This window comes from Alexandromys fortis, unplaced genomic scaffold (genome assembly GCF_014885135.2).
Source record: "Alexandromys fortis isolate MF-2015 unplaced genomic scaffold, M_Fortis_MF-2015_v1.1 scaffold_3, whole genome shotgun sequence".
Taxonomy (NCBI): Eukaryota; Metazoa; Chordata; class Mammalia; order Rodentia; family Cricetidae; genus Alexandromys; species Alexandromys fortis.
Window position 1 is genome coordinate 12,241,274 of NW_026067909.1, and position 17,605 is coordinate 12,258,878.

Sequence of the window (17,605 nt, forward strand, 5' to 3'; positions counted from 1 at the left end):
AAGACTACCAGGTTTATGGTTAGGGTAGGTGGGGCCCAATGAAGGGTGATCTCCATAGGGCAGGCACATCCTGGCTGCTGTGGACTCTGGGTCCAGACACCCCTTCTTGTGTATTCTGCAGAGTGCAGTAATCTATGGCTCCTCTGTCAGGCCACACCTACCTGAATGTAGGAGTTAAAGCCCTCTGCACTGGGCACTCCCTGTGTGCAGGTGTGTGTGTGTGTGTGTGTGTGTGCGCGCGCGCTGGTGTATGTGTGTGTTCCCCACCTTGCACGGGAGGGAGACAGGTTGATAGCAACACTGGCTTCACATAAAATGGGATTCAGACCTGGGGAGAGCTAGGGCTAATCTCTGGAGGGTTGGAGTCATCTGATAGAAACTGCGTGAGTATCAAGAAGGGATGAGATCCCATAAGTTCAGCAGAGAATGGGAAAACATGGGAAAGATCCCTTGTTCAGAACAGCCATTATCATAGAGTGAAGGGCTCTGGATTTGGGGTGAACCTGGCCTTATACACAGGCAGAACCCTCTCCCACCCAACTAGAGCCACCTAGACAAAGGAGGTACTCCTCCATGGTCAACACAGTACTGGTACCCCACTTCACATCTGTAAGTTGGGTGAGCCCTCATTCTATTCACCCTCAAAGATACAGTGAGTCTGCCTACTGACGGCTGGTTGTCCCGCCTGTATCCTAGCCCCTCCTGAAGCACTGTCTTTCGGCCTGTTGAATGATGGCAAGTCCTGGGGATGGGCAGCTGGAGGCAGGGCAAACTAAGGTCCTGGGATAAACCTCCTATGCTTCCTGGTTTGGTGTGTTTCTTCCTCTGAGTCCTAAATGGCAGGATGGCACGTGTCCAGTCCGTAGGCATAGCAATGATGGCTAACGTGGCCCATCCAAAGCCAGTGCTCAAGCCCCTGTGTGCTGAATATGCCATCTGCTGTGCCCAAGCCCCAGCTAGCAGCGCTTACAAGCTCCATTATTCCAACCCATTCCCTGAGAGACACTGGTTTCAGCCTCTGCTCGGTGACTCTTCCTGGCCATATCTGGATTTCTTTGGTTCTGCGTATCAACCCCACCCACATCTTCCCAAGAGCAACCACAGTGCCTGCCTCCTTATTGAATGTCCCTCCTCCATCATGTCCCACTGGCCCCACCCTACTGCCAGTCATGATACCCTAGTCTCTGACTTGTCACGTGTTTGTTCAGACACCTTCCAAGGTCTCAGTTGCACTGCCTGACTCTCACCCTAGCTTAGACTGGGTGTGAACACTCAAACCTTGATTTTGGTTGTCACCCTCGACTTAGGAGAAACATGCCTGGTTGGAGTGCAGTTTGGTTCACTCTGTGTGGCCTTTCCTGTCTTCTGTGCTCAGATGTGTGTGCTGCACTGTGATGGGCCACCTGGGAAGTTATAGATGAATGAGTAACTGATGGAGGAGTGAATGAATGGAGCGAGCTCAGTGTGTGGGTAGTTCCTGTTCACACAGGGTAGCTGGGAAATGGCCCAATTTACCCTTCCCAGTTACCCCCAGAACAGAACGTTGGTTTTCTGGTACTGAATCTCCAACAATCTAACCCTCAGACTAAAACAAGTCGGCTGGTACTCCATCTGGCCGCTCTTGGCCAGAACAGGAAGGAAACACAGATGCCAGGGCTGGGGAACTGCTGAACCATTCACACTGTGTGTGTCCTAGCTTGGCCTCTCAGGCCTGCGCATCGGAGACTACCACTTACCTGGGGCTGTAGAGGGGCCGTGACTCTGCTGTTGCTCAAGGCAGCTCGAAGGAAAGCATGGCCCCTGGGCAGGAGGCACCGTTCATAAGACACCTTCCCTTGATGTGCCGTCTTTCCTGTCTTTTACTACACTGCAGGATAGAGCATCAGGATGCGAGGGTCACACTGACCTCCCTCCATGCGAGGTCATTATTTGTGGAACCTCTCTCCCACCTGAGAAATGGGTTCAATGTTTCTACTTGCTATCTTGCAGGAGAGGTCATGACATTCAAATTAATAGTGATTATTAAGATTCTTCAACACCCACTTGGGACCACCCATCACCAGTGATCCTTTTACTGTGTGTGCTCACCCTGGTCCATGACCAATGATTCCCCTACCCCTGTTCTTGGAGACTTCTCAGGCCTCCAGAATGAGGGCTCAGAGCTAGCTGTCTGTAGAGTGAACTAGAAAACAGAGAGCCAGGACTGTGTTTACGTTGACTTCTGTGTCTGGAATGACATTCAGGCACTGGCTTGCATTAGCTAGAGTACCCATCACTCCGTTAATCTGCTTTGCAGTTTGCAGTTGCCATAGCACTATGCTGTGGAGTGGATTCTTATTGATTCGCTTTCATCATCACTCATGATGGGGAAACTGAGACTTTAAGAGATTCACCGACTTGTCCAATATCTGATAAGGGGTCAACTGGGCTTCCGGCAATGTTTCTTCAAATTTGGGTGTGAGTGAAAAGATGGTATTGGGCTATGCAGTAAGGTGGGCAGATGAGTGGATGAACAGGTGGTTGATAATGGCTAAGTAGATGGATGGTGGATGGCCATGTTAGTAAGTGGATGGATGGATGGATGGATGGATGGATGGATGGATGATGGATGGATATGTGGAAAGATAGCTAGATTGATGGATGGATGGATCCATAAAGCCCCAAGATGTGGCTGACAAGGCAAGGAGAGGATATGCAAAGTCGTGCCCTGTCCTCTATCTCCACCTTACCCTTGGCATCTTTTTGGTCACATAGCCCACTCAGGTACCTCTGCTTCCAGAATTCTGTAATGACTGCATCCATGGTTATGATTTAGAAAACCCTGAGCGTGTCAGGGGTACATTGTGGGGGAGGACCCCAGTTATATGCAGCCTTCTACCTTCTCTAATGTTTACAGAGCTCAGGCATGTTTCCAGGCCCTGCACATTCAGTTCCCATCCATCCTCACCAGCATTGTAAGTGAGGGCCTAAATTTAATGTGCCACAGCCCTGATTTCAAGTCTGTAGACAGGGTCCCTCGAAGACATCAACCAGGGTCCAGTGGCTGGATCCCATGGCGATTCCAGTTGGAAAAGTAAGAACCCATGAATTATTGACCAGATAAAGTAAGAAGTATAATTAAATATAACAGATCACACAGTTGCAGTTCTGTAAGAGTACCCCAAACCACAAGGCCTGTATACACATGGGCAATATAGCATAAAAGGCAGCTGGGAAGACAGTCTTAATAAGGGATTGCTTAGGTAGGGCTAGGTAGGCATGCCTGTGAGGAATGTCTTCTCACTGTCTTATTTGATGTGGGGAAACACAGGTGGCACTATTCCCTAGGCTTGGGGTCCCAGGCTGGATGAGAGAAGGGAACTGGCTGTGTTCATTTCTCTAAGCTCTTGACTAGATGGGTTGTGCTAGCTGTTTGAAGCTCCTGTCTTGACTTCCCTGCAGTACTAGACTGTGACCCAGAATCGCAAGCCACATCAACCCTCTTCCCCCATGTTGCTTTCTTGTCAGAGTGTTTTATCTCACAACAAAACTGAAACGAGGACAGAAATTCACCTTCGCTAATCAAAGAGCACCCTGTCAGCTTCCAGAAACTCCCTGCAAGCCTGTTTTCCACTGGTCCTTGTGTTAAGTGGTTCCTTCCTTTCCTTGCACAGAGCTCAAAGCCACTCCTGTGTGTTTAGAGGCCACAGTGTCTTTAGGTTCAAAGACCAGAGCTGGAGATTTGGAATCCTATTCTCGTTTTGGAACCTTCTCCAATGCTTTAAATGCCCACTCTTTTCCCTTGGTCAGTACCCTCTTGGAAGGTTCCAGCATTGTGAAGGTGCTGCCTTCCTAGCATTAAAGCTCTGGGATCTTGCCCTGACATCCTGGCATGTTTCTTTATGTGGTCATGTTTGTGTCCAAAAAAGTGACAGGAGGCCACCTTGAGGTAATCCCTGCTTAGGACGTGGGTGAGCACTTGTCCCCAGCATGTGACAGTCAGTCCATCACCTGTTGGAATTCACTATGCCTCAAGATGAGGACTCCACAGGTTGCTCATGTGTGGACCCTCACCCTCTGCGTCCCATTGTTGGTAAAGAGCAAGGATTCTTGCTATTGGGGGGAAATGGGCCTGGAACATGAATTCAGTACAAACTGCTGATGTAAGAAAGTGGCCAGAAGGATGCCCATGGTCATAAACACGTTTGGGGGAAGATTTTATGTATGTCCTAACCAATGTGACCAATGCTCACAGTAAATTGGAAAAACACGGCGAGGGCTTTCCCGATGGCAGCACCTCACTTGCTTTCATTACTGTAGTAAGACCCTCACAAGATTTCCTGTCTTCTCTAGTGTCTGTGCCCAGCTCTGTGGTCACAACATCCTGAAGTCATTCTCACCATGCATCTCCAGAACCTTCCATCTTCTCTGTGAACCACTGACACTCCCTCTTACTGTCTATCTCTGTGGATCTCACAGTGGGGACCACATATGGATGGACTCACACAGGTCTTGTATCAAGCATCATGTCCCCCAGGGTTCATCCCTGTTGTGGCAAGTGTCAGAACATCCTTTTACGGACTGAATAATGTTCCATTGCATGGGTGGTTGTGAGCTGTTCATCCAGCATCCATCTGTGGCTGCCTGGGCTGTGGATGATGCTGCAAGGGACATGAGGTGCGAATGTCCCTTCGAGACCCTGCTTTACGTTCTTGGGGATGTGCCCAGCAGTACAACCGCTGGGTCCTCTTGAGTCTTTTCATCACAGACGCTGTCCCTGGCCCACATGTATCATTGCTATCTGGCCGCACAGGTACCAGCAGGGTCACTCTTAGCCCAGGGTTTATAGATTGCATTGGTTGTGGCCGACAAAGTGTGACTTTCTTCTCTTCTATTCCTTGCTGCCTGATTCAGGTCGCCCTTCACTCCTGGTGCCAACAAGGACTCCCTCTCAACCTTTGAGTACCCAGGGCCCAGGAGGAAGCTGTACAGTGCGGTGCCCGGGAGACTCTTCGTCGCCATCAAGCCATACCAACCCCAAGTCGACGGCGAGATCCCCCTTCATCGAGGTGACAGAGTCAAAGGTCAGTCTTTGTCTTCTGCTTCTGGGGAAGGCAGGGCCTCTCTGCCTCCGTGAAACAAGGTGGTGAGTCTTCTGAAGTCAGGGCAGAGTCTAAGGCCTCAGTTCAGCAGGGTCTGCTATGGGAAGTGTGGACTCTTGGGACAGCAGAGAGACTCTCACTGGTCCCTGTCATTCAGTATCCCTAGTACTGGGTCTTTAGGGATGGAAGATTCCCACACACTCCTGGGTCCATTGTAGGAAGTACAGGGAAGAGCCAAACTGGGGCCCAGTGAGTCAATTTTCTTTCCAGCCTGAAACCCCCATGAGAAAGTGGGATTGGGGCAGCCCGTGGCGTAGGCGTAGGTTTGATGAGCAGAGGAAATCAACCAGGTAAAAGGAATTCTCCAGACAGAACTCTGAGGACTTTTGTGAACAAGCTGAGGAGCCCAACATTCTCCCAGGAGTCCTAGGGATCCGATGATCACTCCTGTACAGGCGAGGGGAGTCTATGAAGCACGACAGGAAAGTGTATATAATGGTAAAGTGTGGAGAGAGGAGGTGGTGGTGACTGAAGCCTGTGGCTGAAGGTCACAGAAGGACCTGGAGAAGAGGGAGGTGGGGACTCCAGGGGCCACATAGCGGAAGATAAAACACACAGGTGGAGCAAGACGGACCTTTTATTGGCCAACAGGCCCAGGCCCCAATACTGAACACAAGGTGAAGTAGAAGTGGCAGGTGGCTTCTGACCCTGCCCTCCCCACCTGGTCATTGTTCAGCCCGCAGCAAATGATACATAATCTCTATATGGTCTGTGCACTCACCTGGGGCTACTGTGAGGTTCTAGGGAGTTCTGGAGAGTGTGTACCCCATCCTTTCCCAGCCCGGGGAACTCAGCTTCCATGCCTCTGTGCCTCTGTGCCTCTAACAGGTCCCTAGTGCCCTGTTCACTTCTCCTTCAAGTTCACTTACTCTTTCCTCCGAAGCCCCTTCCCCCATCTCATTCCTCCTGCGAGGTTCATAATTTCAAAAATGATGTTTTCTGCACTTTTTGTGTGTGAGCTTTAAATTACTTCTTTCTCATTGCGGCGCCTTCTTAGGACTCTGCTGGGGTTTCTATTCATTGGCTACATGTGTTGTTTTACAACAGCAGCACCGTGGCTTGGCGTGCACACGGCGTTAAAGATCCCAGTGTGATCATTCCAGCAGCAAGCACATGCAGGATGTCTACACTCCCCCAGCCCCTTTCCTGTTCACTTTCGCCTTTCTCTCAAGGACATGCTTTGTTCTCCTCATTCACCTACCCAGTAACTCTCATTTGTGTGCTGGACCTCAGCCCTCTCCCTGGCATGGACTGTCCTCACTGTCTTCAGGGTCTCGTTCCAGTTCCAACTTTCTGGTCCTTCCCAGTTCTTACACTGTGGGCTTTTCTCTACACTGCTGGCCTCATTGTGGGACACTGCCCTGCCCAGTATGGAGCTGGGGAAATAGGGACTCTGGTAAAGCTCCCTTCCTGCCTTGAAGCGAGGGAGCATTCCTCTAGAGTCCGAGTGCATCCGCAAGGGCTAGGCCCTCCTGATGGTGGCTGTTTGCGTTATTAGGCTTTGGAATTGTTCTCTACTCTGGGGTCTAATAGAATCCTTGTTCACTGTGTCCATAAGGTCCCTGGACTGTGCCAATGTCGTTTAATGCAAGAATTAAAATCTTCATGTGGGCTACGGTTCTAAATTTCTGCAATACCACCCACCATGGGCCAGGCCTTTATCCTGTACAAGTCGACGATCTTACAACAGGCGCGCGGTGTGTCAGACTCACCAGCAATACACGGGATGCAGACTTTGCAGGTGCAGTGTGCTGGCTGCTGGGCAGGTGGCTCCTTGACAACTTCATCTGTAATGTTCACTCAGGTCCACCACAAATGGCACTTAGAGCATCCTTGCTGGCGCTGAGGCTCCAGCTGTAAACTGTTTGCTGAGCAAGCAGGAGGACTTGAGTTCAGGTTCCCCAGTCCCCATGTAAAAAGTCAGGTACAGCAACATGCACCTGAAGTCCCAGCTCTTGAGGAACAGAGACAGGTAGATCCTGGCACCCCTGGCCAATCAGAATTGGGGAGCCCCAGGTTTCATGAGAGAACCTTGTCTCAAAAAGTACTGCAGGAAAGTGAGTAAAGAAGACACCTCATGTTAACCACACAACCAGACATACACTTCATGCACAAGTGCACATCTGTATGAACACACACATACACACACACATTCACACGCATGTGCACATGCCCTTACAGTGTGACCCTCCCTGACTAGAGTCTATTTCTAACCCTATCGATATAGCAGGTGCATAGGAAGCCGTAGCTCTGGATAGATGCTGTTCACATCAGTACTGCGGCCTCTCAAGACACACCTCACATCCCCTGACTTTGCAGATTGCAGAAGAGCATTGTAGAGATGCCGTGGGGGAGGCTTCCATCTGAGCTGGTAGTGTTACTAGCTCCACGGCTTGTGTGACCCTTAGATCACTTATGTGGAGCTGGCAGAGTTAGGCCAGAGGCACAGAGGCCCATGAAGCCCAGGTTTTGAAGACCTCCCAGCACCTCTGTCCGGCAAGCCTGTCTTCCCCAGCCTGTGCCTCTCATGGTCATTCTCTCAGGTACAAAGCAGCTGGAGCCATTGCCAGACATGGCAATGTCTGGAGTAAAAAGGTCCTTGGCACTTCCCCCAATATGGTCATCATTGCCTGGGTAGCACTGGGAGCCAGCTGGATACAGCCCCTGCTGGTCCTGGACAGGCAGCCTCAAGGCAGCAGAACCGGCTGTCCAGGAGGTCAGGGTGACTGAACATCCAGGCTAAATCCAAGCTGAAGGGGGCATATGTGTGGATTGGGCCTGGATGTGTCCCAGTCACCCTTCTGGTTCTCACTTCTTCATGCTCCTAGCTGGTTTTCACACCCAGGCAAGGCTAGGAGGGGAACCCCCACCCCTGCACACCTATAGAGAGGAGCCTCCTGTGGTGGCTGTTGTCTGGATAGTGAGACTGGACCTGTAGAAAGTGCTCCCACCAGTGGCTTAAAGGACTGTGCTGAGGTAGGTGTAGGGTTAGAATGGTCCTTCCTTCTAGAAAGTTCTGGGCGCTAAGTGCCCCCTTCCTCAGGAGGGGTGACTGGCATACAGTGTCGTCATCCTGCCCTTTCTCTGGTCAGAAGTGCTGGCTCTTCCCTGACCTCTTCCAGGGCCTTTAGAAGCAGCTGTTCCTTCCCTCCCAGTCTGCTTGCCTTCTGTCCCCAGGTCTGGCCTAGATGAGCCTCTTCTGCCCAAGTTCATTACTTTGAGCCCAGTGCAATTTCTTTGTCTGCTGTGTGGAGGAGACTCCCTCATCTATACACATCGCCTTAAACAAGGAGAACACACTTTTCTATTCTGAAATAAGTCATTGATTCACAAGGAAGCCAAGCCTGACTCTCTCTTTATTAGGCAAGGTGTGCCTGATCCCACACAGACACACCTATTTCCATAAGACATGCCTTCAAAGACACACCCCTTCCATAAGACACGCCCTCACAGGCACACCCCCTTCCATAAGTCACGCCCTCACAGGCATACCCCCTTCCATAATACACACCCTCACAGGCACACCCCCTTCTATAAGACATGGCCTCATGGGCACACCCACTTCCATAAGACACGCCCTCACATACACACCCACTTCCATAAGACGCGCCCTCCAGGCACACCACTCTTACATGAACATGTCTATTCCCTGACTTACCTGACTCTCCTGGCATCCTGTGGTTTCCTTGTCCCCCTATGTCACTAAAATGTCCCAGAGAGCAAAGCTAGTAAATCCTAAAGTGCCAGGGGTGCCTGTCAAACTCTGTATGCACCGGCCTGTACTCACTTGGCCTTTTGCTTTTTCTGTGGGCCTCACCTGTGTGCCATACCCAGATTGTGCTTGAGGGGAGTCACCTGCACGGCTAAATTCGGGGTTCCTCCAGAGCAAGCAGTGGGACCATGATCTAAACAGTATTCCTCTCTAACAAGTGAGGAAACTGAGGCACGTAGTGATTAAACAAGCCATCCCACGTATGACACAGGTAAGGTGTGGCATGGAGAAGGGGATGCCAGTCCAACCTCAGCATCTCACTTCTTGCTGGGTGCTTTGAAGCATCAGGGTTGGCACACTGAAGGCTCTGAGGTATGCTCATGAGGGTGTCTTCGTAGGCCTCACTGCACAACCCAGCTCCTCCACCCAGGGCCACACCCCAAGATGATGTCCTTAGGTCCAGAGCTGGGAGGCTAAGCTGACTGTCCTTTAGCTGAGCTGTGTGGAGGGCAGAGGCTACATCCCTGAGTCCACACTTCGAGGAAATTGCTTCAAGCAAACATGATGGTATCAGTCAGCATGGAAATAGCTTGTCTCTTTTATTTGGGTCATTTCCTCAGATTACTGGACAAGAATTTACAGTCAGAGTTTGCTGTTCTGTTTCTTTCAAATCTGCAGCCTGGGCAGATCTTTATCTGCCATTTAAGGTCAGAATAATGAGGAAGAAATGCCTGTGCTGGGAACTCTGTTTCTCCACGATAGGGCCTAGAGTCTCAAATAATTTCAAGGCAGATTAAGATGTATAGACAGGATAGCAAGCTCCTCCACATAACCATATTCAGATGACACATATCTGTTCTGAACAGGTCATTCCAGCTTTGCCTCCATAACTTTATTCTAACGGAGCTAGAGGGTACTATGAGGTCCTTGGAACCCTGCCCCAGCACCTGGTACACGGAGGTACACACACACACTTAAAGGAGGAAATAAAATAGGGTTTCACTCTCCCCCATCACCCAGCAGATGGGAGAGATTCATGTCCTGGGCTGCCCATCCCTTGGCACTGTGTTCTCTGAAGGCTACTCACCTGCCAAGCTGCTGGCAGTGCAAGCCCCTCGCTCGCTCTACCTGTTGTCAGGTGTCTCATTGCTTAGTCCCTTCTGTCCCCATTACTGATACCTTTCTCCTTTCTGTTACCTCTAGTTCTGAGCATCGGCGAGGGCGGCTTCTGGGAAGGCAGCGCCCGTGGCCATATCGGGTGGTTCCCGGCTGAGTGTGTGGAGGAGGTGCAGTGCAAACCCCGGGACAGCCAGGCAGGTAAGGCGGCCTCACAGGGCCAGCCCAATCATGGGGGCTGCTTGGCCGGAGTCTGTGGCAAGGGCGTGGCTGTGGCTACACTGTGGAAGGCCAGGTTCCAAACCTAAGGCTTCTCTGTTTCCTTGCAAATGGCTTGGCTGGTTCCGTTCTAGTGGGCGTCATCTAAACAGAACCACTGGACAAGCTGGTGTGCAGGGTCTGCTAAAGGGCAGTCATTTGCATATCTGGTGCAAACCTGGAACATGAACTTGGAGTGTATGTCCTTGTCACCCTCAGGAGTCTCTGGGGTTGAGTGAATGTCTTTTTTTTCTGCCTGTAGATTAGGTATTAAAACACAGGCCACTCCCTACTAATGAGCGGCGCTCTCCAGACCCTCCCCAGGGGATATCATACAATGTTCATAGCCAAAGCTATCCTGGCATCATGCGTTAGAGCCGTTCTTCAAACCTGCCTGCCTGAAAAACCTTGCTCTGATGGAAAAGGATTGCTCCGATCACAGTGCCAGTGGGCACTTATATGAAAAGGTCTGGGAGAAGCAGAGACACCTGAATCTTGGATAAAATAGACTCCGTGGTGACTTGTGATCATTTATAAGATGTTCCTCCAAAGTAGCCACATGGCTTCTGCAGATATTGTGTTGTCTATGTGGCCCCTGAACTTGGCTCAAATGTGACCTTCACGAAGTATTTAGAGGTTCCCTGTCTGATGCTCCACATGGAATCCCTGGGTCCTGGTCAGGCTGCCTGGGCCAGGGAGGGTCTAGGAACACATGCTGTGTGAAGCACCCCCTGCCTTTGGGCTCCTTCAAGCCTTCCTGGCTTTGGACAGTCTGTTGGTTACTCAGAAACCTTTTCTCTGAGAACTTGGCCTTGAGACAGTAGGGTCCATGTGTCCTAAGCCTCTCTCTGTGGGGCTGCTCAAGTGTAACTGCTAGGTTGTATTCTGTTTTATCTGACACTGGACCTGTACCAGGCCTTTTTGTTTGCTTGCTTATGTTTGGTTGAGATAGTCGCAGGTAGCCCAGGCTGTCCTCTAATTCCCCATTTGGCTAGGACGATCTTGAACTTCAGATCCTCCTGTCTCCTCTTCTCATGTGTTGGGGCAATAGGTATACACTACCAGGGCTATATGGTGTTGGGAATGGAGAGTTGGACTCAAGGCCTCATGCATGCTAAGCAAGCTCTCTATCTACTGAGCTACATCCCCAGCCCATCCAGCCAGACCGTGAAACACAAGACTCGAAGTGATGTAGTATGGGGTGGCAGATAGGCAGTCAGTTAGCAGGTGGCAGGAGCACATTTTGCTGGATGGGACCATGAGAATACTACTCACCAAAGAGCAACTGATCTGTCCTAGTGCCTAACCTCCATTCAACCTGCTCTGGCCCCACCTTCCTCCTGCAAAGCAGGCTGTCCTGCCCCATCTATGGCCTGTCTTCACTGCCTATCTCATTGGACCCCTGCTGTTTGGAGTGAGGCCATCCCTTCCTCCCCTCCCATGCTTACCCTCAGAGACAATTGATCACCCCAACCTCTGCTTTTCATTGGAACTGCTGGCTGAGCTACGCCTGAACAGGGCAGTCCTAGGGGGTTACACGAGGGGTCACTGGGCAATCCTACTTTCTTCATCTTTTGGAGAATAGTGGCTTAGAATAGGCTGGAAGGTGAAGAACAGCCTTCCCTACCTACCTGCCTGCCAACCTTGGGAGAGACTACAGCCTCTTTGGGCCCCACTGGCAGTGTCCCCAGACAGAATAGATTGATACTCGTCCCATGGTAGGTACTTTCGGGATGATGAGGGGATTCCTTGTTGGGTTCCATGCTTCTGCTCAGATCCACGCAGTGGTGTCCTTGGTCAAAAAGAGTTGTGTGCCTGGGTTGGTGCTGGCTCCAATGTCCCCCTGAGGACCATCCTCACATTCTGGTCTGTCTGGAAGCACAAAGTGGATCTTCGCATTGCCCAAGCTATGTCATGGAGCAGTGATGTCTTGTGAGTCTTTGTCACCTGTTCTGAGTGCCACCACCTCCAGGTCTCACAAAGTATGGGAAGAGTTAAATTGCATAGCTTCCTGCCTGTTAAGATCCGTCAGTGGCACAAATCCATTCCTTTGCTGTGTGGAAGTCAGGAGACTCAGGGGTCTCCCCTGGCTTCAATCAAGACATCAGTGTGGTTGACTCCTGCATTTCCACAATGGCTTTTGTGGTTAACCCCCTTCTGCATGATTGTTACATGCATGGCTTCTTTTGAGAGGTCTCTATCTGTTCGGTTTTTGCTATTTCTAACTGGAGTTCTTACCTCACGTGCTGGGCGTGTGGTGATTTTCTTGTACAGCCCTTGCTTGTCAGGGCTCTGTCAGGGCTGCTGGAAATGTGTCTCCCAGTCTGTGACTTGCCTTTTTGTTTTCTAATTGCGTCTTTTAATGAGAAGGTTTTTAAATTTTAAATGAAGTCCAATTTGTCCCTTTTTACCCTTTTCATAGTTAGTACTTTCTGTGACTTTTTTTTTCTGATACTGGAAATTTGCAGACCTTGAATATGCATAGAATCCAAAAGATGGTTCAAATATTGTTTCGGTGTTTCCAGCCAGCTCGCTCTTTCCACACAAGGTCAGCCTTGTCTGAGCTGTGGGAGCCCTTTGTCTTTGTGCATGGCAAAGCGAGAGTGCTCTTGAACATTCTGTGGAACAGGCAAATAGCTCAAGGACGAAACCCACCAAGAAGGGGCATGCGCAGGGCACTTTATCCCTTTTGGTAGGACTGTGCATTCCTGTCACCTAAAGACGGTTGTCAGAGGCTGAGGCAGAGTAAAATGAAATGGTAGCTCTGTTGTATCTTAAAATTTTATTATTTTACGTGTGTGGATGTATGTTTATTCGGCTGACACTTCAGCATTGCTGTTCATCATCAAGGAAGTCAGAACAGGAACTCAAGCAGAACAGGAATCTGGAGGCAGGAGCTGATGCAGAGCCTGCTTTCCTATAAAACCTAGGACCACCAGCCCACAATGGGCTGGGCCTTCCCACATCAATCATGAATTAAGAAACTTCTATTCAGGCTTACCTCCAGCCCAGTCTTATGGAGACCCTTTCTCAATTGGGGTTCCCTTCTCTCAGCTGACTCCAACCAGCGTCAAGTTGGCACAAAATTACCCAGCACACTTCCCTTGCAGAGGTTACTGAGTGGCTCTGGATGGATTTCCTCGTGTGGCTCGTGAAGGTTTATGATGGCCAAGGGCCCGTGGGGATTATGACCATCATCTTCACACTTCCTGTGTGTGAGAGAGAGAGCAGCGTGGCCCAGTTTACACACGCTCACTTATGCTCACACATCAGCCCGTGGAGTTGGCAGCAGAGTAGCCCGTGACTGCAGGGCTATGTGTGAGGCAGACAGCACGCTGGAACTTCCAGGTTAAACATGCGCATGTCCCTCCCCCAGCTTCCTGAAGGTCAGACCCCCTCAGGTCAGGGAAAGCAACTTCTTTGTCCTACATGATACACGCCAAGGACAATGTGATTGCCATTGGCTCCCTATATCTGTGGAAGGATAGTGTTGTGACAGACCAGAAAACATGTCAGCTATTGTCTAGATTCTCAAGCCTCTCACATGTATCAGGCAGAACCATGCCAGCTGCTGTAACAAAGTGGCCGACTGCCTCAGTGTATGAGGCAGCACCCCCACCCCAGGGTCCGTTCTATCTTCTAAGATGTCAGTTTTCTTGTTGGCTAGAAATGATAGAGTGGGTGACGGCTGGACCCTTCCTTCTTTGATTGCTGAAGCTGAACTGAAAGTGGGGGTTCCCTAGAGGTGGGTGTTGATTAAGAACCTAAGATAAAGTCTACCAATCTTTAGAAGCACATACATGTCATCCCATCACTCAGAGGTGAGGCAGGACTGTCACAAGTTCAGTGCCAGCTAGGGTTATACTGTGAGTTCAAGGCCAGCCTGGAATATATACTGAAACCTCGTCTCAAAAAGAAAGAGGCTGGGCAATAGTGGCGCAAGCCTTTAATCCCAGCACTCGGGAGGCAGAGGCAGGCGGATCTCTGTGAGTTCGAGACCAGCCTGGTCTACAGAGCTAGTTCCAGGACAGGCTCCAAAGCTACAGAGAAACCCTGTCTTGAAAAACCAAAAAAAAAAAAAGAAAAAAAGAAAGAAAGAAAGAAAGAAAGAAAGAAAGAAAGAAAGAAAGAAAGAAAGAAAGAAAGAACTCCAAAACTGGTACTTGGTTTCTGGAAATGAATCAGTGTGGGAAAGCTGGCATGCATGTGTGCCATTTCCCATGATGCATCTTGCATGTAAATAGAAAACATTGCTGGCCCTGTTTCTCCCCAGCAGAGGTTAGTGGTTGAGGTAAAAAATTTCTGACCATTGGTGAACACTGGTGATTTAAGACTAGAGACTATGACATGATGAGGCCCGCTCTACCCCATCCCTGTTCCCAGCCCCAGAGACATAGAGGATCTGTTCATCTGAGAGCTATTAGAAGGGAATGTGGTCAGATGACTAGATGGCTGGATCTCAGGTGAAAGGTACCACATCTTAACCATGCCTCAGTCAGGAGTACACCAGTGGGAGCCCTGGGGTGCTGTGAGCCATGTATCCTGTCAGGACATGTCGGACTTCAGAACCTGCAGGAAGATACCAGAATCACATGGATTAAAGTGTCTCAGGTGGAATTTGAACCTAGCTGTCTGAGTCCTGAGTTGCCGTTGCATGGTCCCCTGCAGTGAGTGTCGTTTCCGGTATCTTAGAGTGAGGCCTCTGCAGCTGTCATTTCCGTCTCAGAATAGTGCCTGACTCTGGCTCCATGCACCATGGGATGGCTGATGTTATACACAGAGGCCTCCCCTGCAGACTGCATGAACTTTTGATAGGTAGCAAATTGGTCACTGCCTTTCCTTCCTCTGTGTAACTTTAATAACAGAGTTGTTAGTTCCTCAGCCATGGTAAGCCTGGGTCAGGAACCTGGCCACCGGTGACTGTGTCTCACTGTAAACAATGGATCAGTTCTTAGGGTTCATCTGCTCTCATGATGACTGCGTTCCACTGCCCACAATGGTTAATAAGTATTGTTGTGTTGTCACTCATAGCCCTGTGGTGTGGGGCCTTTACAGAACACATGGCTACAAAACTTGGTATCATAACAGCGGTGACCCTTGTGGTCTTCAAAGTAAACTTGGGATTGGAGATAAATGAGGTGATTGTCCCATTTTACAGATGAGAGCCAGAGAGATGCGTGCCTAGTGAGTACTGAACCACCACCTGAATATAGATAGGCCTGAATCAGAGGTCCGACTTCACTAAGAAGGCTGGAGTGTCTACAGAACGTCAGCCACCCTGGGGGATGACATGACTCGGGAGCTGTGGAGTAGGGCAGTTAGGAGGTAGGAGGTAGAGATGGTTGTGGCAGCATCAATAATGGCTCATGTGGGGATGGTGTAGTTGACAGTGATGTTGGTGTTCCAGGTAGGGCTGTGTTGATGGTGTTGATGACGATGGTCATGGAGATGGTGACAATGATGATGATGGTGGTGACGATGATGATGGTCATGGAGATGGTGGCGACCATGATGATGGTGATATTAATGATAGTGGTGACAATGGTCGTAGTGATGATGATGGTGATGTAAATGATGGTGGTGATGTTGAGGGTGGTGATGATCATGGTGATGGCGGTGCTAATGGTGATATTATTGATGGTTGTGGTGAGGACAGTAATGGTGATAATGATCACATGACGACAGATGGATAATGCTGACCAAGTCTGGCACTATAGCCCGGGGAGCCGTGCTGTTGTGGGCATAGATTGAGTGTTTAACTCCCTGCCTGCCTCTGCCCACACTCCCCTCCCTTCCCAGGAGGTTCCTGACTGCTCTGTACACTCCTGAACTTCCATTTGGTTCTCCAATTCTCCTCTTGGTGTAGCAGGCTCCCTTGGGGAAGTCACTTTGATTTTGCCTTTGTGTATATTAACTCTCTCCCCTGAAGTGCAAGCCTTTTCCACCTGATACATCCTTTAGAGGGTGTAGAGTCACCTGAGCTGACTGCAGGGACAGAAACTCCATGCCACATCTGATGATAATCAATTCAGTAGCCCCCCCTCCCTCCGGCTTCCCTTCCTCCAGTCCATTTAAACTTTTAGAGGAAGATCTCACTGTGTCGCTTAGTTCAGCCTAGCTTTCACTATATAACCCAGGCTGGTCCTGAGCCTGCAATTCTCCCCTCAGCTTCTCGATTGCCGGGGTCGCAGGTGTGTGCCCCCATGCCCAGAAGCTTCTGTGCTCTCAGCCACTGTGTGCTTAATTCCGAGTTGCGTATGCATAGTTCATTCGATATGTCCATTTTTCTGCCCAGCATGAGTTTGGAGCTTTGGCCCATTTATCTTTCAGCTCATCTGTTTTTCTTGCTGATTCAAGGGTCCTTCTTCACACACCCCTGAAGCAAGTCTTGGGTCAGCGATGTTCACTGGCCCATGGAATACTTCCACTCTCTCATGGCTAGTGATCCACTCTGTGACTCAGAAGAGGCAGGCGTGGGCTGACTCAGAAGAGGCAGGCGTGGGCCTCGTGCCTCCTGTAGGCAGAGGGGTCAGCTCCGCCATCATCCATCCCATTTCCTCCTTTCTGCTCAAATGCACATGGAGGCTCCCTACTGTCTGTGCCAGGGATCCCAGTATCCTTTTTTAAGCAGATTAAAGTGCTCCCTTCAGAAACACAAGAAGTGGGTTGACTGTGGCTGAAAGCCCAGCGGGAGCATGGGGGTGACTGCACCGCACCCCTCATTGGGACACTTGTTCCTTCCCTGGGTTGAGGTTCTCAGGGCTGCCCAGCTGGGGTCTGAACAGTGAGGCCCCTTGTGTTCCCTCCCCTTGTGAAAACTTTTCTGTCAATTCTGACAAAGATCCTGACCCACATATGCACCCCAGCCTCCACTCACCCAGCCTGACCTACAACATGTCTTATATGGCTTTCCTCTCATTCCTGAAGGCTTTATCGCCCGGTTGTGTGCCCCAAGAAAGAGGCCAAGAGAACCTGAACGGCAGTTGGCCTCTGAGAGCCTATGGCTGTAGACCAAAGGAAGCCTTCAATCCTTGCTTCCATTCAACAAGACCCAGCATAGGCCAACGAGTGAAGGCAAGAGGCCGAGAAATGGACACCCAGAGGTCTGACTGTCCCTGTAGTGACATGCAGATTTTTGTTTAAAAGTCAGCATGGGGGGTGGGCAGGGCTAGAGAGAGGACTCAGCAGTTAAGTGCACTTGCTGCTCTTGAAGATGACCTGGGTTCTGTCTCCATCACCCGTACTAGGCAGCTCACACCTGCCTATAACTCCAGCTCTAGTGGAGTCTAATGTTCTTATCTGGGTTCGGTGGGCATCTGCACACATGTAGTGCATACAACACACACACACTCAGGCACACACACACACACACACACAA

General features: G+C 50.2%; 1 protein-coding gene across 5 annotated transcripts in view; it reads left to right on the forward strand.

Annotated features, from left to right (window-relative positions):
- The window catches only part of Shank2 (SH3 and multiple ankyrin repeat domains 2), a 434,250-nt gene that overhangs the window by 193,680 nt on the left and 222,965 nt on the right, over nucleotides 1–17,605 (forward strand). For all 5 annotated transcript variants that reach the window (XM_050137009.1, XM_050137013.1, XM_050137010.1 and 2 more), the window contains exons 13-14: nucleotides 4,894–5,063; nucleotides 10,057–10,170. In XM_050137009.1, coding sequence (XP_049992966.1) covers nucleotides 4,894–5,063; nucleotides 10,057–10,170 — 284 coding nt within the window. The remainder of the gene's footprint in view (nucleotides 1–4,893; nucleotides 5,064–10,056; nucleotides 10,171–17,605) is intronic.